Source organism: Anopheles coustani, chromosome 3 (assembly GCF_943734705.1).
Source record: "Anopheles coustani chromosome 3, idAnoCousDA_361_x.2, whole genome shotgun sequence".
In the NCBI taxonomy this organism is placed as follows: domain Eukaryota; kingdom Metazoa; phylum Arthropoda; class Insecta; order Diptera; family Culicidae; genus Anopheles; species Anopheles coustani.
In genome coordinates, this window is record NC_071288.1 from 73,882,942 (window position 1) to 73,910,202 (window position 27,261).

General features: G+C 42.5%; 2 protein-coding genes across 2 annotated transcripts in view; one reads left to right on the forward strand and one right to left on the reverse strand.

Moving 5' to 3' along the window:
* Positions 1–1,368: 1,368 nt before the first annotated feature.
* LOC131266557 (tenascin-like) lies at positions 1,369–4,087 on the reverse strand. The gene is made up of 3 exons (XM_058269128.1): positions 4,007–4,087; positions 1,478–3,737; positions 1,369–1,400 (listed from the first exon to the last, which is right to left on the reverse strand). Exons 1-3 carry the CDS (start codon positions 4,085–4,087, stop codon positions 1,369–1,371), a joined length of 2,373 nt encoding a protein of 790 aa, XP_058125111.1.
* Positions 4,088–20,283: 16,196 nt separating this feature from the next.
* LOC131266568 (uncharacterized) overlaps positions 20,284–27,261 on the forward strand; it is a 127,894-nt gene continuing 120,916 nt past the window's right edge. Inside the window, exon 1 of the mRNA XM_058269139.1 lies at positions 20,284–20,341. Coding sequence (XP_058125122.1) covers positions 20,284–20,341 — 58 coding nt within the window. The remainder of the gene's footprint in view (positions 20,342–27,261) is intronic.

The window sequence follows — 27,261 nt, forward strand, 5'->3', positions numbered from 1 at the left end:
CGCACACTAAAGATTCTGACCATTAGCCGGTGCTTTACTCTTCTAAAACTTTATAATACACTTTGGCGCCTGCCGCGGGGGTTTCTCGCAGTCTCGGGTCGCTGGAGATCTCGGGAGGATTGACTAGACTAATTATGCAAAACTTTTGTAAAACGCGCCCCTTGGCCTGAAGACCTTCTCCCGAGGGGATAACGGCGACCTACCTTGTGTGTCCAGCTTCGCTCCGGTGTCATTTCCGTCTCCGTTCCTACTGCCTTCCCAGCATCAGTCCGCGAGGGGACTACAACTCCCTTTGGTGACTTCCACGCAGTAGGCGGAGGTAAAGGCGTTCTTTGTTTGGGGAAAGTTTTGCGGAAGAATTCCGCTACCAGCGGAAAAACTTTAACCCACCCTCCTCCGATGAATAATAATGAACGGGTGTGGCGAAGCATTCCGAAGGAAAAATGCCACGATGCGAACCGGCTGCTTATGGGGTTTAGTTTTTAAATGTGTATGTGATGGAATGACGATGGTGGTCTAAGCCAGTCACCGATACCGACGCTAGTCCATGAATTCTTTGTCAACGAAAGACAAATTGTTAAGACTTTGCCATAGTGTACCATATTAGCATACCGTTTTTGTGAATAGTTTCTTATTTAGTTTGCACAACTTTTCCTTCATATTTGTATTTTTGTTTGGACTTTTTAATACACTAACTTTTAAATGATACAAAAGTAACTACTTTATTTTGTGGTAGAACGCAGCAGTTGAAAAAAAATTTGACGTATCTTTCACTACAGAGAAAAATGTTAAAGAGAAACAGACTAACAACCGATATTGATTATTCGTAGCTTTGGTTATATAGAAAATATGAAACACAATCAAGCGACACGAAATTGCTCTAACAGCAATACTTAAAAAAAAAATATTATAATGGTAAACAGAACATAAATTAACTAAATTAGTAGATCAAAATATACTATGTTATATACGATAGCATGAATGGTTTTTAAACGATATACGATAGCATGAATGGTCGTAAATGTTTTTGTTTTTTTTATTGCGTATGAAAACATTGAAAAGGGAATCAAAATAAATAACTCTACTTACTTGCTCTCGTGATACTTTAGAATGAAGATAAGAAAAACCAACGGTCTAAATGAACTACTTTGTTTGTTCCATTTTATTTTCAAATCAACATAAAAAATATGAGATACTGATCAAATATTTTACAGTGAACTTAATTAATAATATGTTTTCTTATTGTGTGTTTGTAACCGCGTTTGTATGCAACCCAACGGGTAATTTATAAGCTTGGGTGAAAGTATGAAATAATAAGTCCAATTACTTGGTTAATCCAAAATGTATTAACATTAAGAGTGAACAGTATTAGTCAAGGCTTTTTAAATCACTCAGTTTCACTGAAAAGATACAAAATAAATTTAATGTAAACAAATTTGTGTTGGAACTCCATTTCAAACTATGAATGGAACCATACCTGATGCATTGTATGTTCCTGAAGATTTCTTATACAAGATATATACGCCGACTAGCAGACATGACACGCCGGCTATAGTTCCTATGACGGCTAGCCACACGATACGTGAATCGTCTTCGTGCGCTTCAGGCTCCGGTATATGCACAAATTGGCAACGCATTTCGTTCTCTTCATCGACGAACGAGGTCCATCCATCGAGGCAGACACACTGTTCGGGTGCTTTGCAGTAGGAACCAACGGAACAGTTGCTGCACTGGGGTTCACAGCTGCCTGTTTCGTTTAGCATGCTGTATCCCTCGCTGCAAATGCACTCCCCCGGTGCCACACACTCTCCAAAGCGGCATCCTTCACAGACCGGCGTGCAGCGATACGCATTTACGATGTTTGCGTAGCCCTCGAAGCACTCGCATTCGTTTTCGATACAGTTTCCCGTGAGTCCTTCGCAATCGTTCTCGCAAATGGACTCACACGAGCCGTTGTTGTTCACTCTGAATCCGGCAAAGCAAGAGCAAGTATTTGGAGCAGAGCAGGTACCGTTGCCACACTCTTGATCACAGAAAGGAACACATCGATTGATCGTAAGATCAGCACCGTATTCCGGTAGAAATCCATCCAAACATTGAAACTCATCAGGAGCCGTACAGTTGGCGTTTTCCGGGAGGTTCACACATTGAGGAACGCAACGAAAAGGAACAGTCGATGTTTGTAGGCTAAACCCGACATCACACTCACAGTAATTGGGCTCGGTGCAGTTACCCCCAGAGGTGCAGTCAACGATCGCCGGATCGCAGTAAGGTTGGCAAGAGTTAGAATCCAGTTCCACGAACCCTTCGAGGCATTTGCATACATCTGGTGCCACACAGGTTCCGTTTTCACAGCCTCCCACGCAAACAGGTTCGCAGGACGCAGTGGACACCTGCGACTGGGCATAACCCGGCCAGCACTCACACACCCCCGGTTTCACACAGGTCGCGAACGAGCAATCCAACTCACACACAGGCTGGCAACGTTGGACGCCATCTTCGGTAGCATTCAGACGGTATCCATCGTGGCATTCACAGCTGTTAACACCCGTGCACCGTCCCTCGGAGCAATCGACAACGGTAGGGTCACAATGGGGAACGCAAACGTGTGGCTCCGAACCGTTCTGGACGTGTCCTTCGTAGCAGTCGCACACGTTAGGAGCGATACAATGGCCTTTCTGGCATGACGCCTCACAAACCGGTTTACAAACGTATGCAAACTGTTCGTCCAATAAACTATATCCATCGAAGCACTCGCAACGATCGTTACCAACGCAACGTCCGTTCAGGCATGGTTTCGAGCAGATAGGAGCACATCCCACCTTGCCGTTGCTTAGCTGCGTCAGTTGAAAACTTTGATCACAACGCACTACATTTGGCGCCACACATTCACCATTTTGCACGTCAACAAAGTTTGGATCACAAAAAAGGACACATTTGTGTTCGGAAGATACGTTTTGAGATGGTATATAACCATTCTTACATACGCATTGGTTTGGTGCGACACACTCTCCATTCTCACACGGAGGATCACAAGACGGGACGCACTTCTTACTGGTGACATTGGGTTTGACGAACCTTTCAAAACACTCACATACATTCGGACGCACGCAGTTCGCATTCTGACAGGGAGGATCACAAACAGGAACGCACTTGTCGACCTCGAACCGGTAACCTTGATCGCACTGGCAAACGTTGGGAGCAACACACTTGCCGTTGGTGCAATCGCTGCTGCAGATTGGCTCACATTCAAACGATCGCACGGACGGGCGATAACCATCTTGGCATTTACATCGATTCCGGCCCACGCAGCTTCCGTTTTGACAGGGCTTATCGCATTTCGCCACGCACAGTGTGGCATTGGCGAGTCCATCAATGTCCGCTACCAAGGCACTGCGAACGTAACCTTCCGCACAGATGCAACTTCCACTCGGCGCACAGTTGCCATTCAGACATATGCCACTGCATCGTGGTACGCATCGACCGACGCTGTTTAGTTCGAAACCGTTCTTGCATAAGCACTGATACGGAGCCACGCAGACTCCGTTCTCGCACGAGTAGCAAATGGGCTTGCACACTCCACCAACAAGCGAGTATCCACTGTAACAGGTGCATGTTTCTGGCCCAGAACAATATCCATTGTTGCACGGTTGGGAGCAAATCGGGAGACACGTTCCTTGTGTACTGTTGTAATATCCTGAGCAGCACTGTGTCTTTGTGATGTAATTGAAGTCCAGCTAGGGAAAAAGGATGAATTATTTCATATTAATCCCACAGGATTTATTCTGTGGTTCGTCGAGAAAGGCAACTCACCGAGCATTGTTTATCTTCATAACTATACGACGCTTTACTCTTCCATCTGCAGTTTACTTCTTCAGTTCTCCGCTGCGAGTTGGTTTTAACAAAATAGTTCCTACAGGTATAGTTAAACATTATTAGTAGCAAAAGCTTTGAAGTTATGACTCTCAAAAGCACTATGAAACGATACCGTTTACTTTTGTTGTACACTGCACACCGATTGAGCCTGAAGCAGTTCGAAGCCGGAAAGAAGTATGCTTATTGCTAATAAAACACTCTTCAAATCCATCCTTAACTATTACTCCTTGCGTTGCAGTGTATCCACCGTGCTGGCCAGAATTAAACTAGCGAGACCAGTTTATGCTTGGCTCAATTTAAATCGTGAGCCAGCTGGAAATAGATGTGGTCTTTATCAGACAAGAGTTTAATGTTTATGCATGCGCCTTAAACTGTTCTTCCCGCTGATGACTACAGGCGTTTTAGCCTTATCAAGTCGAAAAGACGCATTCAGTACAGCTGTGTCTGTCCGAGGATGGAATGTGACCAAAGGGAAATGGTTACAGATAGCCGACGCCTTGTAACTGGGCCGTTCGATAATGAATACACCATGTATGCATGATTCAACTGTTGATCAAGCAAACGAAATAATCACTCTGAGCTGTCCATTTTGTGTACATGTCTCATACTTCCTCTGATGTGACAAGAATAGCGTTCTGCTATCGGGGATTTAAAACGAGCAAAAAATTGTTTGTTTTGTTTTCATTCTCGCCTTCTCATCATTTAACACTTTGTTGACAGGAGACGAAGATCTGCGTTTGTTTTTGACTCAACATTGTCCACGAAACGACGGACATAGGCGTTCGATGCAGGCATACCGTTGCGTAATAGAACATTTACTTTTTCCGTTCTATTAATCGTTTTCGTTTCGATCATTCGTTCATTACCGATTTTTAAAGTCAACAAAGTGTTAAACAACCAATTGGGTTGAGCACTTATTTGGCAGCTCAAGTATAATCCATTTCTACGTATTACATAGTAAAAACTAAGATTTGGCTTGAGACTACCATGAATAAACTGATTATTATAAAGCCTCATCGTATGGAATGGAAAATAAATCCTCTATTTTCAAATATTACTGCAAAGCATATAATTTTGTTGCATTTGAGTGTCAATCAGTCATCAGATATCTTGCTCAAACCGTTCATACACAAGGGTTGGTGAAAACTAAATGTAACTAAGTGGTTTGTTTCTGGTGTGATAAAAAAGTACAATGAATAAGAATACATGTTAAAGATGAGCGCACATAAAATATTTTTTTGGTTTATAACATGAAAGAACCAAGTGAAATACTGTAGCATGCCTATGCTATACGGCTTAAAATCCACCACCACTGAAGTACCGTGTTTTGCTGAGCGTGGAAAGCACAATGAACTCTCCATTCCATAATCAAATGTTATGAACTAAGTATCGAAAACAACTAGATCAGGTGACACCGCCAGAAAACAAACAAAACACATTTCGATAAACCCTCAACTCAGAAACAACAACTAAATACCCCAAACTGCAATCTAGGCAAATTGATAGATCGACGCACCCAGCGATACAGCGCAAGCAAGTTGCGACACGATGGTGCGCGAGCATTGCACCTAAGTAATATGACCCACGGCAAGCCGGTGCATGAAAAACAGGGAACCAACAGGTTCGGGCATTTGAGCCAAGTAAGCATGACCCACGGCGGGCCGGATGTTATGAAACAGACAGGGAACGATGCGCGCAAAAACGTTTGCGCGATCGACGTCAATAACCTAACCATGATTAAAAACACCAAAATTATCAAACCAGCATTTATAGAACCGATAAACAACTTTTGTAAAGTAGGTCAGCCTCATTACCAACACTTATTAAACCACCTGTAAACTAGCCTTAAGAAACAGTATAAATAAATCGATGCCGAATAGACAAAGGAACCATTCGGTGGACACTGATCGGACGTGGTCGTAATGCCCGTCGCGCATCCAGTAAGTTAAAAACTTCTGAGTTTTCATCTAAGTTCAAGTTGTACACGATGACAAACCCTCCGCTTTGATAAGTCCGCGACCGCGAGTGGTTTCACGCAGTATGCGTTGATACAAGGTGACCACGAGTTATGGATACCGTATATCCACCACATGGCGACCGTGATTATAATCAGCAATCTTCGGAGTGAAGTGAATAATAAGTGACTCGAATCATCGTGACCAACAAGAACCTTGATGGTTGAGAGTGCGGAAAAGTGTCAATTCAAAAACGATAACCTTTAAAAAATAGACAAAATGGGAGGAAAATCATCCAAGCCGCAGGCTGGTGTCTCTGGAACAAAAGACATTACAATTGTGCAAAATCAGGAAGTGCATACAGAAATGCACGAAGGACATGAGCTCAAGCTCAACATTCTTTTGGTTTTGGTGACAGCAATCTTACTGCTGCAGTGTTTGAAATATGCTTACAAACTCGTTGTGAAAAACGCCAAAAAACAAGCATTAAAGGCATTAGAGCTACCACGATAAAAGTGACGATAGTTATCGCAAATTTGAGTTTAACGAACACAGAAACAAAGTGCCAATTATACAAAGATAAAAACAATTAAAATAATGGTGCGCGAAAAAGCAGTGTCGACGCACGCAGCAAACAAAACAGAGTGAAATGCATAACGCCTATCGTTAGAAAATCATGTTGTGTGTATGAGTGACTATGTTACGCAAAACACAGTTATTGGCGGAAATGAATCGAGTGGTAACCGGAACGGCACTTGTATCAAAGGAAAAGGCGCACACCAAGCGACTACAGCAGTGAAGACGACTCTACCGAAGGAAGGAAATAAGGAAGGAAGGATGACGATAGCAGCAATATAGGATGATGACGAATATCCCTGCACCCCAGGTCAACGATACACGATGGTGGCGAGAAGCATGAAAGTTAAGTTTATTACATTTTTATCATAAATATATTAGAGTAAGAATAAGAACTAAAGTAAAGAAAGATGCTCCACGGATAAAAGAAAATAATACGACAATGAAACAGAATATGAAGAATGAAACGAAAAAATATGAAAATATGAGACATTGGGGATAATATGCGTAATAATGAGAATTTCTATAACAAAGTTTACAATTAATCCAACAAATAGTTGCACGATGAACGATGCCAGACAATATTAAACCCGCGGATGGAATTAAAAAATTAGAAAGGATCTTAGATAGGATTAAAGATTATACGAAAAGGCATAGAAAGGCCACATTAAGAGCAATCGAATTAACTTCAGAAGAAACATTCGAAGGGTTACAACATTATTTCCTTAAGCATGAGAGCAAGTACTCGGACCACGAAGTAACTGCATATATGGTAGCAGCAAGAAACTTGCTGACAAAGATTAAAGAGTTAGTCAAGTTGCATATGTCAAAACCGCAACACGTACAGTTCAGTATACTGGTACGTTGCATTATTAATTTGACAAAATTACACAAAAAGCATAAGAAAATGGCTACGTTCGATTTCAAAACGATTAACGCGGTTCTACCGTCGTTTGATGGCAAGCCAGAAAATGTGAAAATGTTCATCAAGGCGATCAAGATAGCCAGGGATCTGGCCAAGGATAATGAACCAATGTTAGTAAGGGTATTAGAAACAAAGCTGATAGGGAAGGCAGCTCAAGCGATGCCCGAGGACATTATGAAAATTGATGACTTCATCGCCGAAATCAAGAAGCGATTTGAAGAAAAAACGGATCCATTGAAAGTGATCGCTGCTATCAAAGCAATCAGGAAGTCGGACAATAAGGCAATAGGAGAGGAGATTGAACTCCTCACCAACAAGCTGATGGCTTTGTATAGGGAAAATAAAGTCCCTGACGACTTTGCAAATAAGATGGTAGTAGGACTGGCAGTCGATACACTTGTGGAAAAAATTAGTGGCGAGAGAACGAAGACATTGCTAATGGCAACTAAGTTTGCAACTGTCTCAGAAGCAGTGCAAAGAATGCAGGAGCTCGATGCAGCAAGTATGGGCACCTGAACTCGCATTTGTATATATAGATGATAAAATTGTTACTGGATGCGGTGCACAGCATCATATCAGTAACCTAGATAAAGTATTTTGTAGATTTAGAAGAATTCGATTTCGAGATTGAATTTTTAGCAGGTAAAGCCAATGTAGCTGCAGATGCATTGTCCAGAATAGTCATCAATTCAGATGAACTAAAATCATTTATTCCCAAAAATAAGGAGGATAAGATGAATGTACAGATGAAGAGCACAATCTTAACAGTGACAACGAGAGCAATGTTAAAGAAGAAGGAGATAAACAAATCTGAGAAGAGTGAGGAAAAGAAGAAGAAAAATGAATCGAGGACTGATCATCCTGCGATGTGGGAAACGGATAGACCTTCCGAGGTATCCAAAATACTGAAAATAAAAACAAACGAAAGTAGAAAAGGAATAGAGCTCATGGTTTATAACCACAAAGGAAACAAAGCGCTAGGGTCGATAATAATCCCCTCTAATAATGATGCACCGAAAAATGGAAGTCAAGCACTAGAGCTTGCTCTTCTAAAGTTGTGCCAAGTAGCAAAAGACTACCACAGAGACAAGCTAGCTTTGTCAATGCAAGATATATTGTTCAAGTACTTCTCCCATGAAATGGTAAAGGAAGTAGCCAATAGGACTATTTCTAATTTCAGTATAATTCTGTTCACTCCAACCAGTTGGATCACAGAAAGGGAAAATCAGCTGAGAATAATCCACGATTATCATATGACCCCTTCGGGAGGACATATAGGCCAGTACAGAACGTATCTAAAACTTAGAGAGAAGTATAGATGGAAAAACATGAAGGAAGACATAAAAAATTACGTACGAAATTGTAACGCGTGTATTAGGAATAAAACAATTAAGCATACTAAAGAAGAGACAGTTGTGACGACAACCCCTTCGAAACCATTTAGCGTAATATCCATAGACACAGTTGGACCACTTCCAAAAACAAACAACGAAAATAGATACGCAGTTACAATTCAATGTGACCTAACAAAATACGTTGTTATAATCCCCATACAAAACAAAGAAGCAAACACAATAGCCAGAGCATTGGTAGAAAACTTTATTCTCACTTTTGGTAATTTCTTAGAACTAAAATCTGATCAAGGTCTGGAGTACAACAATGAAATTTTAAGCAAAGTAGCAGAAATTCTCAAAATAAAACAAACATTTGCAACCGCATATCATCCACAAACCATAGGAGCGTTAGAAAGAAACCATAGATGCTTAAACGAATATTTAAGGTCATTCTCAAACGAACACCATAATGATTGGGATACCTGGACTAAATTTTACGAATTTGTGTACAATACCACAACCCATACAGATACAAGATATACACCATTTGAACTAGTTTTCGGGAGAACAGCAAATTTACCACAAGATTTATATAAAGCAAAAACAGAACCAGTTTATAATATCGAGCAATACTACAATGAAATGAAATTCAAGTTGCAAAAATCAAACGAAATAGCCAGGGAAAATTTAATCAGAACAAAAGAAAAACGACAGGCAACCTTGAACAAAACCACAAATCCAATAAACCTAAAAATAGGAGATACAGTGTACATTACAAATGAAACAGGAAGAAAACTAGATCCCATGTACATTGGACCATTTTTCATAAAAAGCATACGGGAAACCAATTGCGTAATACAAAATTGTCAATCTAAAAAGGAGAGCACAGTTCATAAAAACAGAATAATTAAACAACCTAGTGAGTAAGGTCATGATTCTTGACAATTGAGTAAGAACCATAACCTTCCTCAAGAAAAGGGGGGCGTGTAGCATGCCTATGCTATACGGCTTAAAATCCACCACCACTGAAGTACCGTGTTTTGCTGAGCGTGGAAAGCACAATGAACTCTCCATTCCATAATCAAATGTTATGAACTAAGTATCGAAAACAACTAGATCAGGTGACACCGCCAGAAAACAAACAAAACACATTTCGATAAACCCTCAACTCAGAAACAACAACTAAATACCCCAAACTGCAATCTAGGCAAATTGATAGATCGACGCACCCAGCGATACAGCGCAAGCAAGTTGCGACACGATGGTGCGCGAGCATTGCACCTAAGTAATATGACCCACGGCAAGCCGGTGCATGAAAAACAGGGAACCAACAGGTTCGGGCATTTGAGCCAAGTAAGCATGACCCACGGCGGGCCGGATGTTATGAAACAGACAGGGAACGATGCGCGCAAAAACGTTTGCGCGATCGACGTCAATAACCTAACCATGATTAAAAACACCAAAATTATCAAACCAGCATTTATAGAACCGATAAACAACTTTTGTAAAGTAGGTCAGCCTCATTACCAACACTTATTAAACCACCTGTAAACTAGCCTTAAGAAACAGTATAAATAAATCGATGCCGAATAGACAAAGGAACCATTCGGTGGACACTGATCGGACGTGGTCGTAATGCCCGTCGCGCATCCAGTAAGTTAAAAACTTCTGAGTTTTCATCTAAGTTCAAGTTGTACACGATGACAAACCCTCCGCTTTGATAAGTCCGCGACCGCGAGTGGTTTCACGCAGTATGCGTTGATACAAGGTGACCACGAGTTATGGATACCGTATATCCACCACAATACAAAATATGGAGAAAATGTGTTAACCTACAGCAAAATCAATTAGCACGCAAATGATGCGTCACAATTTGGGAAAAATCATGGTAATAGTTTAGTTAGTAAGGTTAATATGTTTATCAGTTTGAAGTACATGTATTGAAATATGGAATTTTCGAAATTTGAAATTTTTAACCGATATAAAAAAATATTGAGTAATTCAAACTCTTGTACGAAAGGCATCCGTTTGTAAATTATTTCCATTGACTTAACACACCTAGACTGAACCTGAATGAAGATAAATCGACCCGGTTCAGCGCAGGCCTCAGTTCCGTAGACCCTCGACCCTCTTGACAACGGCATTTCGAACGTCTTCGGATACAGAAGATCCTTTTCACTGTCGACCTCTAACAATGGTCACCCGCTACTCCTTTCCCTTCCCAACGCAGCTCCGTCACCTAGCATGATTGTTTACTTCTCCCTACTGAACAAACAGCCGATGGGCAAAGCCCAAACCAATCTCTCGTTTCATCCACTCGAAGGCAAGGAAACAAAAATAAAACAAACCATCGCAAAAGTATGTGCGCACGTTTGTGTGTGTTTCTGTATGTGTGTGCTAGGACCGTTGAGCCCGATCGTCCAATCAGTCAGTGGTAATAAATTTTCATTGGTCCTGTAAAATTTGATAGGAGCACGATTTATGGGGCGTTTTTTGTTTTTTATTCTCCATCCCGCTCGGGTTTTTTGTTCTACCGATCGCACCTCAAATGGACCTGTAAATATTTACCGACCCGATTGAGCGTGTGGGGGCGGGAAAATTCAGAACAAAGAAATGGCGCAGAAAAAATGGCCCGCAATAAGGAGAACCGAAAGATGAAAAATGTGCACTCGCCTGGTCATTATTCTCTTCATGGCGCGCGCCACTCGATTATGGCACCAACGGGGATATGATTTATCCGATAGAATTATGTTTCATATTTTTAATCATTGTCGTGAAAATAGACTTCCTGCATAATCGGTTTTTTTGCAAAAATGTTTTTTTTAATATCATAGCGGAATGTTAAAATGTTAACTTTTGAATTTATCCGGGAATAGATTCATTTCATTCGTACTACTTATTATGTCAAGATCGACATTAGCTCTTGTTTATTAGTCAATCTTCCTTTAAACAACGTTATTCGATTGCCCAGATTTTTGAATTTAAAAGTTCTTAAATACTTCACTCCTAGTTCTTCTCTTCACTCCAGCTCCTTTCCCTTCTCTACCTCTTCTCATATTATATGTGCTCTTTTGTTTGTTTTGTAGAATTGTTTTGTTCACAAGAATTTCGCCAGACTTTTCTATCGGCTATTTCTATTGGATGGCATGAATACACCAAATCGCATATGAAATACTTTTGCAATATTTTATGAGGTACATTTGTTTGAATCCTTCTAGGAAACCATATTTCGAATGCTGTTTCGAAGAAGAAAATCCATAGAAATTCAAACCTCCGCACAGTTTTCCAGTGAAAAAACACCTCCGTTGCAATCCGGGCAAGAGAAGAATTCTTCGGTAACCGGTTTGAGATGTTTGGCATTGTATTACATTGCACACCGTGACCCTGACGCAGTACATCGGTCTCGAAGAAATGCCCTCCATCCCGAGCGGCCTTCGAATCTAATCCGACCAGTCAGAGATGGGGGGAGGGGGGGTTTGAGACGATCTCGGGTGGGTGGGTTTCTCGAAATTTCTCCCATTTCTTGCGTGGTGCGATGCAGCGTCTCCGAGGATCGACAAAATTTAATTTATAACATTCCAACAACCGATGGAGGCGCCCGGTCGGTGCATGAACATTCGGAGCATTCGGTGCTGCGTGTGGGACCATTTTTTGTCCGGAAAACCATTGGGATGGGGTCAGAGGAAAATAAATTCCAAACAAAGCACTGAAGGGCCAGGGTGGGGGTATAGATTCGATCAACCGAGCGACGGACCGGTGTTAGTCCGGGGAAAGGGCTTACTAGCGAAGGATTGGCTGAAACCGGCCAAGTCGGGCCAGTTGAAGTCACATAAATAAACATCGGCAAATGCCATCGGGGGAAGGGGAGCAGGGGGAGGGAATCGGAGCAGCACAGGCAGCAGAAGAAATGTTTGCGGGATAATTTATTGTGCTGATCCTCCGGAATCCCTCCCGGGAGTGGCCTCAATGCGCTCGGATCTCGGAGCTCAGGTAAAACAAGCACACCTTTGCGGCCGACGCCAATGCTGCAGACGAATTGCCGAACGATTGCAAACCCACGCCTCCCCCCATAGTACTCACCAGGGACCCGGGAGGGGGTAGGTAGAAAAGTGCACCAGTTTATCGAGCATGTTATGGGTGAAATTGTTCAATTTGCAAAATGCAATAAAGGCGCAAACCCGGTGTAAGCTTTGCCAGGGTACGCACTGGAGCAGAGCAGCTATTCATGATGGGTCTTGTCTAGGATGTGGCTTTCATTTTGAATTTTGATGAATTGAACAATGCATATTTGTTGTTGTTGAATGTGCAAACGAAGCGGTTTTGCCTGCAAATGATCAAACATTGTCCTTCGTTTTCTCAAAATCATTTATTTTAAACAAACGAAGTGACGTTAAACATCATTAAAACTATTGACGTTTATGGCGAAATATCAGCATGGTTGAAATTGGATTCACTAACTGATTTGTAACAGCTTTAAATTTCAATTACAATTACTAAATACGTCAACCTTTTGAAATGATTTCTCTCGATCTATATTTTGCTGTCAAATAAAATCAATCGTTAATTAATCAACACGTTCTCCGGATAGTTTTCTTCAGTGAATTGCAATTTAATCTATGTATGCCCCATCTTCGACCGCACGGTCACGTTTCTTGTTGGTGATTGTAACGATCGGGTGTGGGTTTCTTCAAGGGAAGGCAATGGTAGAAACCAGCCGTGTACGTGTGGATGAAGAAGCCCCTTTTTGAAGCCCAGTAGTTCATTTACACGACTCGGTGGTTCCGAAATGGTTGCTGGATGGGGGAGGGAAAGCTAAAGAACTCTGCGGGAGTAAATGCCAACGAATGCTCGTGTAGCATATTCTTACACATACACATTCCCTCGCCCAGCATTTCCCATCCAGCTGCCGTTGACAGGAACACGGAAAGGGTTCTCTGGAAAAAATAAACGCAAAGAAGGAATGGACGGAAGAGTTATGGAAAAAATATCCGGAGTTGTAAGGTCACCAGGAAGAAAACTTTCAGCCCCGGGAAAAGCATGAAAAACCCCACCGGGAAGCGGGCGTGCGCAAGCGATGATTGATGGTCGTGCGGGTCGGCCTGGGTCGCCATTTTATGCAACTGTTATGCTCGCGTCGCTGCTAACGGACGGGTGAAAGCGGGGAAAGGGGAGTGGTTGGCCTGCAATTTTTCCCACGAGAAAATGTACCAAAGGCTGCTCGAAATCAGGGCGGTGGAGGTGGTGTGAAGGGAAAAAAATAAAAAAAAACGACCACAATGCAGCTGAAATGCATCCTGCAGTGCTTTTGCAAGTTAAACTTTAAGAAATGGAATGTAATAACGCTAGATGCAAGCCTCTGGAAATCAAAGTTTTGTCCTTGAACTTTGGACCTACATGGTGGTTACGACATTTGCAAGAAGCTCACTTAAAAGTTGAATTACTTATATATTTTATTTTATTGCGTAAAGTTTTACGAGCAATAGTTGTTTACTTTGGCTTTTAAATAATCTTATTTCGAATATTTGTGTAAAATAAAGAAAACAATTTTTTGTAGAAAAACGTGGAGTAAATTCGAAAAGAATTTATTATTTCACCTCGATTACTGAAAAATAAAGTAACACGAAGTGGTTAAAAGAGCCCCATAAAACACGAACAAACCAGTATTCGAATACTACAACATGCGTAAAAGCTTGAGAAAAATGTTTAACAAGAAACATGAGATTGCTTTCTAAATGGGTTTTGGTTGGTAGAGATTTTTCTTCTCAAGCGCATCCGTCTGACTTCTCCTCCCACTCCACCCAGATCCTTTCTTTAACCCACATCTTTCAAACACTATCTTTTTGCATCTGCATTTTTTACAGAACTGCCAGAGTATCGTTGGCCAACTACTTCCGATTTCCACTCGCCCGACGATTCTGCTTTGCCTGCTGGGATGGAAAATTCTTTACGCGGAAAAAGAAGTCGGGCACAAGCAGGGTGCTGTGGATATGTCATTGGCCGCTGATCCACTATTTTCTACAAAGAAAGCCTGTTCTCTCTCTGTCTTTCTCTTGCGTTTAGAGTGAAGAAAAATAGAAATCTCCAGCTGCACCACAGTGGTGACGGCGTGACGTCTCTGTTTGTGTCGGCCGGTGGGCGGGTGTGGGAAAACACGAGCACAGCAGGTGGGTGGGGGGTGGTAGAGCTGAAAAGCCACGGACCGATGGGACACTGACAGCTGAAAGCAAGCGTCCTGCAGCACATTCCACCCATTCAGCACAATTTTCATGTTTTATGGATAGCCTCTTACGGTGCTCGTTTGGTGCATGATGCTGTTTGCATTCGTATTATGCTCGTTCGTTTCCTTCACCCCGGTTGGCTTCCCCATCCCCCTCCTTTCCCCTTCGCCGATCGCTGGACTTGCTTGCCGAACGTCAAAAACGTGTGTGCGAAAAGTCCCTGGCGGTGCGCCTGGTACGCTTTGTGAACACACCGGCAAGACTTCTCCCAACCGGAACATAATTTAATATTATCTCTGTATCATGGTGCATAATATTGTGCAATTTTGTTTCGCCTTTTTTTCCTCCGGCCCGGGCTCGGACGAAGCGTGCGGACACACGTGCGCCTTGCTGAGATGTAGCCAATCTTGCTGGTTTATGCAACAGTGAGGGACAAAATAAAACAAGCTGAGGAACCTTTGCCTTATTCTTCTCGTCAGTGATAGTACGAACGAGCCTATCAATCATATCTGCTATCTGTGTCTAAGTATCGTAGTTGGAATGATTCGAGCTATGATCACGTTGTTTATTCACGTCGTGTTCTTTCAAATTTCTTTACAAAATGCTAAATAACGCCTGAAAAATTGAAAACAAAGTGCGAGATGTACTAGAGTTTGACTGATTAAATATTGCGTGTCACGTTGTTTATGTTTTATTAGGAGATGTGAATCTTTTTATTTTGATTCAAGCTGTTTTTATATTCTATCATGCATTATATTATATTCTATCATGCAGAAGTTTTTTACCATTTTCAAGTCTTTTTTAACATCAAAATAATCTCGAAAAGGCCCGTTATTATTTTGCTATTTTAAAATATCTTGTTGTATCGTAGTGTTTCGTAGGGAATTTCAACAAGCCTTGTCAATTAGTTATGTCTTTATTTTTCGATCATCCTAATTGTAAGTTATGCCCGATAAAGCTTTATTTATTCTTATCAATTTATTAGGCAAATTTATAATACTATTATGTATCATTTTGTCGATACTGCCAAGTGTTAAAATTTTAAATGAAAAATGGTGTTTAATTCAAACACTTTTTAACACATATTGTTTCATTGCTTGACGGCTTTGTTTGCGCATGGGGTTGGCTTTTCCCTGAGTTTATCCTTCACTGTAGCACACACACATTTTTTCCCGCATCTCGATAAAAGGAAACCGTTACGAGTGCAGTGGCCTTTCGGGACCGGTTAGCTGTGCAGTATCATCCGACCGAACGAGCTCTGCCGAGGATCGTACGTCCAAGCGAACGAAGAGCTGGAGCAAAATCCATTCTGCAGGTGTTTCCATGCTCGAAGAGTTCGAACTATCATCCCGAAGCAGCAGCAGCAGTGGTACGGTTGGCCAGTAAAGCGCCTTCTTCCGGCAAGCAAAAGATACAATGTAACGGCTTCCGCTACACAGATGTGAAATGTTCAGTTCCGTTGTCTTTTTTTATGCCTTTACTGCACTCCGACACTGTTTGCTCATAGGCCGTTGTTTTAAAAGTGCTATTTGTTGTGGCATTAACCGGGCATTAAAGGGATAAAACCTTGCGATCCATCCATCCGGCAGCGAGGCCATTTTTCCACCTGAAATGTTGCCCACAATGGAAGCGTTTACTTCCAAGCGCATCCAACGCCGCTTTGGCTCTGACGTCTTTGTCGTTGGTTCCGTTTACGTTTACATTTGCACCGGAAATGTCACGCTGGGCGGAGGAAAATCGATAGCTCGTCCGGGCGGGTTCTAGTTCAGAGGCCAGTACAAAGCACACACACACACATACTTACACACATCAACCACTAGAGACACATACTTGCTCAAGGAAGCAGAAGGACGTAACGTTCTGACAGGTTTTAAATTGCACTCGTGGTAACGTTTCTATTAAAAATGAACCAACCGCCTAGGAGCGCCCGATGGGTCAACGTCATCTTCCGTCGACAATGTTCCACCCTCCCTCCATTTTTCCTCACCCCCTCTTCTAGCACATGTTGGTTGGCCTTTTTTTACGCCGTTTCGTAGGTAGGTGACCCTATTTTCCACGGTCATAACTCAACGTTCGAAACACGGTGGAAAAAGGTAAAGAGCCTCAAACGGGAGTCCATGCAACATGTCGGACGCTTTCGTCATAACCGGACCGAAGGTAAACCGTTGAATAATGGAAACTGGTGATAGTTTGCGTCAGTTTTCCAGCGATCCATCTGGTCGTGTTAGCATCGGGAAGGTTTGTTTTGTAGGAAGGAAATGTGTTCGATAAAATTGACCATTCCATATTGATGAAGCATACACAGGTTGAACAATCAATCTAATAGAGAAGAAGTGGCACAATACACTTGTAATTTTCCAGCACAAATAGAAACATGTGTTTCATATGTTGTTTATGGGAGTTCCTATTGGAATATTTATTTTGCCTTTTAAATCATTTGAACTCTGATTTTTCAATCTCTTTAACTAATTTTAAGTAACTTTCATGGCTTTTACATTTAGAAATATGTGTTTCATGTGTTGTTTATGGGAGTTCATTTTTGAATATGTAATTTGCCTTTTTAACTCAGATTTTTTAATCTCTTTAGCTAATGTTAGGTAACTTTCATGGCTTTTACATTTTTCTTTCTATATTTTATGATAACCTTTGCGATTTTTACTTCGTCGTTAGCTTATTAAATCACATCGAAACAGTTCACAACAACATTCCTTAATAAATTGGATTCATCCAGCACGATTGTAGGCATGAAAGTGACACCAACGCTTTAAGATGCTCGCAATTGCTTACGGCTACCGGCTGGGACTGGGGTATTAAATTACAATAAATTTTCCATTTTTCTTCGACTTTCCCCCCCGAGTGAGGGAGCTGGGGGCCGGGCTTCCGTCATCATTTACCCATAATCAAATTGAAAACCGTCCCACGTCCCTTACACTTCCCGCCGACTGGTTCAACAGTTTGTCGGCATTCGGATTTCCCAACTGGCAATGAAAAAGCGATTCTGCTGCGGAAACGGAACAGCCAGCGGAAGTGTCTCCGGGACAAAGCCGTGGTGCGACGTGGTGCGCGGTTGGATGGCACGGCCTTGAGCGTGAAGACGTTTCCTTGTCAAGTGCGGTTATTTTTTTCGAATCACTCCGAAATCCCGACATCAATTGTGAAGCGCACTTGAAATAAAAGAGGGACAGCATTAAGCAAAACAAACAACAATAGGAAAAGCAAAAAAACCAACTCTGGATGCTTCATTCTATCCATCTGGAAACACTCCACCAAAACGACCGTTTCAACCTGTCAGCCAAACGATTGTCTGCAACAAACAGGAGAAAACTCGTAGGAAAATAAGATTAAAGTACAAAAAAAAGGAAAACCTCCACTTAGGAGCTTTCCAATGGCCAACGATGGGAGAATAATGAAATCGTGAGAAAAAAATCCTCATGCCGATGACAGTTTTCGGCCGGGGGTGAGGTGAGGTGACGCAGGATCGTTTCAATTTCATTCCAATTTATTACAAATGCGAAAACCGACACTTCGATGGCTGGATTTCGGCTTGAGAGACGGCAACGGTGCGGAATGAAAGTACGGCGCTCGCTAGCCACGGAATGGCTATATATTTTATTTTGAAATGAAATTTTCGTTTGGTTTTTATCTTATTTGCATAGCTAGTAGTCGGCGCCACTTCAGTTCGATCTGGAAAATACAAACACTTTCCACAAGCGCATGTTTGAAAGATTCCTCATGCAAACATTTTTGTTTTCTCTTTCTCTTCCATTTTCGCAGGTTCTTTTTACGGCGCGGAAAAATAACTCAACGGAATGGCAGAATGAGTGGAACCTTGCATGGAACTACTCATGGAAAACGACCGGTTCAAGTGGGAGTGAATTGAAATTAAAAGAAGGAAAAATTTACCATAAGCTAGTAAAAAACTCGTTAATGCGTGTGTGTAAACTGAGTTTGAAACGGATATAAATGTGATTAAGTGTTTTCATCCAAGTAGGCATTGAGTAAGTGTTGAAAAGCTTTTGATTGTTCAAGTTTTCCACCTCATTACAGCCAACGTTTGGAAATCGGTGGAAAATCTTTCTCCTCAGCCATAAACTGAACTAGTCGGATGGATTTTCCAAGTAAAAAAATAAAAACCAATGAATGGAGCGTTTCAAAGTGGAGCGATGTTTTCGTTCCGTGAAATGAAAAGAATTTGTTAGAAATGAGAGTTTTTCTTCACGTTGACTTCTAAACAGTCACAAAAAAAAACATAGATGTAGTCGTTTAAAATCCTGATTGTGGTCGGCAAGATAAATCTCCACGTCCCCGCTAATGGTGGGCAGTCTAAGCACACAGAACCGAAACGTTGAAGAATATTTTCCTGCAAATATCCGACGGTCGGGAAAAGTTCATGGTCCAAGGGGTGATTTGGTAGCGAAGTGAGAGTTGAAAAAACAACACCTACAGTGGTTCGGGCAGTGAACCTTTCCCCCGGGACAGGAAGAACGCCATCCCAACATCCGGGAGGCGCCGGAAAAGCTCGCCCGAAAAAAAAATACGCCCGATCACTTGGCCGGTTTTCCGCAGGGCGGGCGATGGTGCGGATGAGATTGAAAAATGTGAGAATTTTTCCACGTCGAGCCACTGCGAGACCGGAAGTGCGGCTGGCCGGGCCGGTGATGGCGACCCTGGAGTCGAGCGGCGGAAGAAACGCGGCCCAAGGCGGGACACCATTCGTCGTCTAACGGAGGCGTTTCCGGTTGCCGATGCCGAAGGGCATTCACCTCGTGGAAGACGTTCTAGTTGAGCAGGAGCAGGGAAAAGTGGGGAGTTCCGCCGTGGAAGAAAAATGCTAGCGAGACGCTGCATGGGACGAGCGAGTGAGTGTGTGTGTGAGAGATTGGGAAATTTTTCCAACGCCTTTTGATGGTGAAAATAACGCTTCCCCACGCTTGGTAAGGGGCGCTAAGGACAAGCGGTGAATTTGTGGCTAGTGAAGAGAGCGGAAAACTAATGGGGTGGAAAAGGCAAAACAAAAATTGACCACCAGTGCCGGAGGGCGCGAGTGTATGTGTGATTTATGTCAACTAAATAAAAAGTAAAAGGCAGCTTTGCATTTCAAAGGCCAACGGGGCAGAAGGCGAAAAGCGGTTTTGCATCGGGTATAACATAAATTGCATCGTAGCAGACGGTTTGAGTGGTGTGTACCGTGTGTGTGAATGTGTACGTGTGCGCGTGTTGTAATGTACCGCGAAGAAAATGGAAAACCAACCAACCGGTGCAGCGGTTCGGTGAAGTGATTTCTTACTTCCAATTCCCGCGAAAACGAGCGAAACCGCTAGGAAAGGGAAAACTCCACGGAGCGGAGGAAAAGTGCGCTTGTTGTTTTGCGGCTGGCGAAGCGTAACAACCCAATCACCATGAAGTGTCACAAGCGGCTTACGTTGGACATCTGGATCCTGCTGGTGTACGTGCTAGGTAAGTGCAGCCATGATTTACGACTCGCGTAGCTTCCAGGTTTCCCGGCGTCTAGTTTCCCATCGGGCACGAGCTCCGCGGGAAAACTAGTTTTTCTTGGCCCACTTTGGTTTCCTCCCCCCAAGCCGGTGGAACAAAGGCGAATAAAGTACATTTTATTTCGGTTTTTCCTCGTGGCAGTAAGGGTCGTGTCACAAGTCGGTGTATTTATTGTTCGGTGGCACCAAAAAGTAATAAACTATTCGGACAGCTATAAACAATAAAAACACACTCTAACCTCTCCTCGTCGAACGTGTGAGGAAGGAAAAGGAACAGTTACAGGAACAGTCGGTATCTTTTTCCAATTGTGGGCACATTGTGTTAATAATTAATTTAAATTGTGAAAGCAAAGCCACAACTCACGCTTTTCATTTCATAGATTAAAAGTACGCCATTCGAATTTTAACTGTTTGATAAAAGCTTTCATGCAGATGAAAAACATATTTGAAATTTATTGAACACTGAAGTAATAGTCCAGATTTTTTATTGAATCGTTCGGTTCCTGCAATTCTAGTCAAACCCTTTAAAATTGACGATATCATGCGTTAACAATCATCTGCAAGCCATTTTATTAGGAAACTACGCAGTTAAACTAATATAAATAAAACTATTTCACCAAAATATTGAACTGATTGTTTCCGATTAAAACTTCTGCAAATTAGTTCTAAACTACAAAATAACTTAAAACATAAGAGGGGAAGTCTTTTAATTGAAAATTGTATTATTTTTCCTCCGTAATAGTAAATCTTATATCAATTCGATTCAAATAATAATTCAGTCTACAGAAAATAATTGTGTGATAACTTCCTATATCCTGTTGAATTGTGACGGGCCTACTGAATATATTGTTCGGTCTGGTCAGGTTATTTATACTTGTTTAGTGATCTACTTATTACATTTTATATAAACTGTTGCTAGTTTTGGTCGTATGTATCATTCGCGTTGGCCAACACTTGATCTGCGCTACTATGTTTTAATTCGGATTTGGTTATTTCGTTATTTGTTTCAATGTTGTGTTTAGTCTTCTTTTGCTTCTAAGACACGTGTCCGGATCTTATTCTGGTTATGCAAACAATTTAATATTGTTTACAACATCTTCCAAAACGCTACGCTTATTTACATTGTAGATTCGTGCTCTTGCTATATTCGGCTGTTCTGTCGATGCGTATAATGTTGTTTCGTATTAGATTGTGTGTAAATTCATCAATCCAACATTTGCTTTAATTGGTGCAACATATTATTGTTGTACATGCTTTGACCTGTTCTTTTCTGATATCTCAAATTTGCTAACTTCCCTAACATTGTTGTGTGGTTCTAAGAACCGATTAATTCTTTCTTCTTAGTTCACGTTCGGTTAGCAGATTATTACATTCTGCTACAATTTGTACTTTTGATTACCCTTCTTCGTTAAACTTGAAAATGTGATTGAGTTATGAAATAGATTTTTTTTTTCATTTTCTCTTAAATACATAGAACGTTATTCCATCTCATATTTATCGCTCAACACTAGCGTCTGACTTTAACGGCGTATTTGCTCATCATTAGCAGGACGGAGTCGGTGGGACGAATGGCTCAAAACGTGCAGTTCTATCCATTCAAACTCATCTGGTGTATAGTTTTCCCCAGTCTCATCCAAACCCTTGCGTCCTATTTTCTTCGAGTGTCCAAGCCACTTCGGTCGCAGCACGATTGGTTGGCGAGTGGAATAATAATTTGGCCGCCTTTTTTCCCCCCGGGGGGCGAAAAACCGCGCGCGGTGGCGAGAAAATAAACCATAATCCAGCGCGCGAGCGAACGAAAATTGATTAATGCTATAAACGGCACATTTTCCACCCGACGGTACGGGGCCCGCTGTGTTGGTGGGTACGTGACTGTGTGCGGGCGCACCAGTGGACGGTTTTATTGTTGCGCCGTATCCTTTCGGTGGCACCATTCGCCTTCGTATTCTGTTACCATCAGTCTTTCCGGGCGCATTGTATGTAGGTGTGTGTGTGTGGGGTTTTTTTGCAGCATTTTTCTGTTTGCTTTTCGTCCAATCGCGATCGTCGCCTACTCGTTCGCCTTAATTAGAAATTCATGGACACTGAATGGACCCGAAATGGGAGCCCGTTTGATGTATTTCACGGCCCGCGCTAATTGCTCGTGAATGATTTCTGGGGTTTTGAATTTTTATGTCCCATGGCCGCCCTCAGTCTTTTTGGAGGCGGATCGATAACCCCAATGGGACCATTATGCACGCCAAGGGTGAAACGAAAATATTACCAAGAAGAGATATTTGTGCCTTTCGGAAATTGAAAAATAATATTTTTCATACGAAAATCAACGGAACTTCTTGTTCTTGGACAGAAATAATAAGAATAATAAAATTCAGTGGCAAAATTGCAACTCATACTTTGACTCCCATTTGTTTTTCATCACGTGCCGGATTCAGGATAATTCCTTACTGTTGCCAAAGTTCACCCCAGGAGTTGTGCTTTCCATTTTCCCGGTCGAAGGTGCATTCTTTTGGATGTCTTTTTCCCGACGAGAAAAAGGATTCGGCCGCCATTCGTGCGAATAAAGATTCTCGCGTGTCTTTCCCCCCGTTTTCCATTCGTGTCATTTTGTTTTCAGTCCACTCTGGCACCCATTCGTCGCTGACGCGTGGTACAAGCAAAACGCGGCCAAAAAGTCTTTGCTTGGGCCATTTTTCTTTGCACTGAGCAAAAGGCTTTCCGTTTTCGGCGAGCCCGAATTTCGTCGAGTGATTTTTATTTTCCACCTTCAATTTTCCAACCCCGTTCGTGTGTATATGTGTGAATGTTCGTTGCCATCCTCTCCCACAACACTCACCCTAATGTGAACATAAATCGTGCCCCCTCCCCAGGCTGGGAAAAGGGAGCTGGCTTCGGACGCTTCGAAATGGCGCCGGCATGTGATTTTTCGCTGCACTTTCGTCGCAAAACCGCTGCACCCTCCCGCCGATGCCACGGTGGGAAGTATGAAGTTGAGCGAAATGCAGTTGTCGTTTTTCGCCACCCAACGTCAACGGCAGCAGCAGCTGTAGCTCAGTGCTGACTTTTTTGTCCGACAAACGGAAGCGGAAAACTGAACCGAAGAAATAAGAGCACAACTCACCAAACAAACCTGGCGAACGGTGGGTGGGGAGGGCTCGGCGGGTGTGCAACAAAGAATAGTGCAAAAGTGTCTTCCATTTGTTTCCCGAACGCGCCGGCACATTACATTCTCCAGGCGGGAGGGAGGGAAAACACTAAGACAAGCGAGAAAAGGGAAAAGAAAGCCATCGACAAAAAAAGGGATGATGTTCAGTTCAGTGTTGTGTTTCAGCGCCCTAGCCTTGGCAGATAGCGCAAGACAAAACAAAATAAAGCCACCCCAGTTGAAAGCTAATCGGGCTGGGAAAATGCTTACAACGGGAAAATGCGAAATCAATATCAGCCCAGCGCTCCCCGCGGGCCGGTGTTTCGTAAAGTAAAATGGCACAATGGCGGACTTTCTTTCCATCACTCTCTCCCCACTCCCCCGTTCCCTCCCGCACCGGTAATAGAGTGTAAGGCGATTGCCTGGTCGGCGAAACTTGCCATCGGAGTGGTCCGATAGGCACTCGAGGACAGGAAACTAGCGTATTTTTAAGCACTTTATCGTTGATTCGTTTTATTTTCCCCTCGCGTTTCCCCAAGGGAGCGGAAAAGAACGCGAGCGGTAAACGACGAACCCTTCCTCGGGGATCTTTCGCTCCGTTATTTGGCTTCGGCCAGTTCTTCCGGCCGGTCCCCCCAGTGGAAAACCCTTCACCCAAGTTAGTGGGCCGAGTGCTGGGTATAAAATGGAAAACTTTGCAACGCTGTCCACATCCGAGTTCCGGTCGACTGGTCGAAGCCCCCGGAGGGCAGCCAAGGTTCGTGACTGCCAACGCAAGTGAACCTACTGTATAACTTCCCCCCTTCCCCAGGCCGGAATTGATACGTTCGATTGCACTCGCAGAATTAATGGGCTTCTTATTGTAAAGTTTTTGGCTAAGGCATACTATGGCTGGTGACTTCCGAATTGCTCAAATGGTGCGCTAGGACAAGGACACTCACACATACACTCATTTTATTTACTTCGAAAGTGTGGCGCATTAGTTCCCATTGTGCGGTACACCCCTTAAGTTTAGTTCCAAGTTTCTTTGCCCTGGCATCCGGTGCTGAAAGTTGATAATTTATAAACAAATGACAACGACGAACGGAGACACATTTTTGTGTGTGGAAAAGCGGAGCAAACCAACGACCATCGGCAAGCAATTGATAACGATAACCTCGATTATGTTCGACATCATAAGGCTAAGCAATAGGTGCGAATATAATCTTCCAAATGGTGCCTAATAAAAGTTCGTCTTCCAAATTTTCCCTTCCCGAAAGCAATCTATTACGAGCACGATAAAGTACGCAGCTTTTTGCTTTATTCGTAAGTCATTGAATGAAAGAAAAATGGCATAAATGCTCCTTTAGACCCTCACACCTCCCGCCCATCCAGTCGGGATCCGGTCACCAGCTGCGACCTTTTTTTTTTTTGCAAGTGTGCTAACTTTGATTGGTCAAAGTTTTATGAGCCTTTACGACGCCACACGAGCTGTGAATCCGTTTCGCACCGCCGGCCAGTGGAAAGTTTGGATCGTAACAACAAAATAACGATTTTCCTAATGTTGCCATCTTCCCTCTCCCCAACATTCCGCACACATGTTCCCTTCCCGGTGACCTTCAGTTGCGCGTATATCAGAGATGTCAAACATGCGATAAAGACCACTTTTTTAAAAACGTGACGTGCAAGTGTTTAGAAATCAAAGTTTGCGTTTTTTAAACATTCGATCTAAGTTCGATACTAAAAATATGATCGTTAGTTATCCTTAGCTTGTAAAAACCGTGGTTCAGGATAAAAAACTGTTTCCCAAAAATCGATAAAATTGTTGCGGATAGTTTAATTTATTTTGAATAGTTCGGAATAAGATTTTTTCGTAGAATGCATTTCAACCAACTTATTTAAGCTTCTCCTTAAGATTTGTTTTAGAAAACATTTTCATTCATTGGAACCGGTGAGCAGTAAGAACTCCTTCGTAAGCTCATTGAATGCCGTTTTCCAAATTCTAACGAAATCATATCAAGTTTATTTACATGAATTATGCAGGTCAACACTATTGTGCTTTTTGGTACAGGGTTAAGATAAGTAAAACAGCATAATTACTACTGCCAACTGATTGCTGAATATCTACAATTTCATTCATTTATAGTTCTCCAGTTTTGTTTTCCATGAACACTGCTGGCTTGATATGGATCAATGGTGTGTTTGACTTTCTTATAGAAATTGTACACTACAATAAGTATTCGCATACGATCAGGCATACTGAATCATCAAATTATACCTTTTTTTACTGGATATTGCTCATATAATGATAGTACTTATCTCAAGAAAATAACATATAGCTACCGAATGGTTGGATACGATTCATAGAAAATTTGTAGAAGAGGTAATATAATATACTAAAAATTATTATTAGATGTTTTAATAATTGAGTGTTAATCATGATTATCTGTTTGTTAAAAGCACAATGATAAAAACCTATTTTCATAAACCAACCACCATTAAGTTTTCGCCCACAAACCTATTTTTGGAGGAAATGCGGCGAGCGACGTCAACTGAGTTTGACATCACTGGTGTTTATGGAGACGGTTGTACGTCGTTTTCCACGTACGTCAAGTAGTCCGAATGTTCAGAAGGAAGTTTTTTCCTCTCTCCTCCTCCTCCTGCCCTACACCTTACCCTCATATAACATTGTTTTATAGCTCGTTGTTATGCCGACACGTGAGATAGATACCAAAACCGATGGGAGCCTGCAGTCTCAGCGTAACATCGGTGGAATTTTCAATTTTTCGCGTAACGAGGGGCTTTTTCCACCGGACGCCAACCTGTCGGCACGCCACTTCCTCGTCGGGAGCGGTGGACAATCATCTCCGCTCCCGGGGCGCTATCCTATCGGCCCGGGAGGTCAAGTGGATTGGTCATTACGCGGATGTTATAAAACTGCCATCGCCATAAACACCGTATTTATGGCGGAAAAGTTCGCTCACAGTTATCGGTTGCCGTTTTCCTATCCCTCGCGCCCCCCGCTCACGGTCGTTGAGGCGATCCTGGTGATCCCCTTGGCACGAGGGCATCTTCCGAGAAGGGCACCATAAATATATTGATTACATTTGATGGGCAACGATCGTCATCTCTGGCGCGTACTCTAGCGCGGTAATGAGACTTCGGCCATCTTCCGGCCAGCGCACCAGGAGGCGCTGGGTCGAGTACCAGACCTCCCACCGAACGGGCACAAGTCATAGAGAGACAGGATGTGCTTTTGGCAGAGATTTTTATGGCTTCGAATCGTAATTTCCTGCCTCGCCCCCACCGTTGGTACCGATAAGCTTGAGCACTTTTTGGCTTTTCCGTGAAGCTGGAAGGCTCATTACGACACGCGAACCGGACGAGTATCTCCGTGAATCTCAGACAGTTCTTGTTTCTTTTTTTCCCTCCCCTACGCCAACAGGAAGATCCTGTGTCCATCGTAAGGGTGCTTTTTGCATGCCTGCGAAACTTGATTGCGAAAAGATGATTGCGCCGGAAAATCTGCCCCGCAGGGTGGCTTCGGCTTTTGGCAGCCAGTCAAATGAGTTTTCGTTGCTTTACCAACCGAACCCGTTTGTGGTGCTTTGTACATCATTAGAGGGAGAAGTTTTACACAGATTGTATGCTAATACCAATGACGATTGGCATTGGGAAGAAAAAGTTTTTTTTATAACGGGATGAAATTGTATCTGATATTTGTTAACTTTTAAATCCGATTCTGGAGCATTTTTCCCGGA

Coding starts and splice junctions, on each gene's coding strand:
- LOC131266557 (XM_058269128.1), bottom strand. CDS start 4,087: ATGGATTTGAAGAGTGTTTTATTAGCAATAAGCATACTTCTTTCCGGC. Junction 3,738..4,006: donor AGGCTCAATCGGTGTGCAGT/GTACAACAAAAG, acceptor CTTTTTCCCTAG/CTGGACTTCAATTACATCAC. Junction 1,401..1,477: donor AGGAACATACAATGCATCAG/GTATGGTTCCAT, acceptor GTATCTTTTCAG/TGAAACTGAGTGATTTAAAA.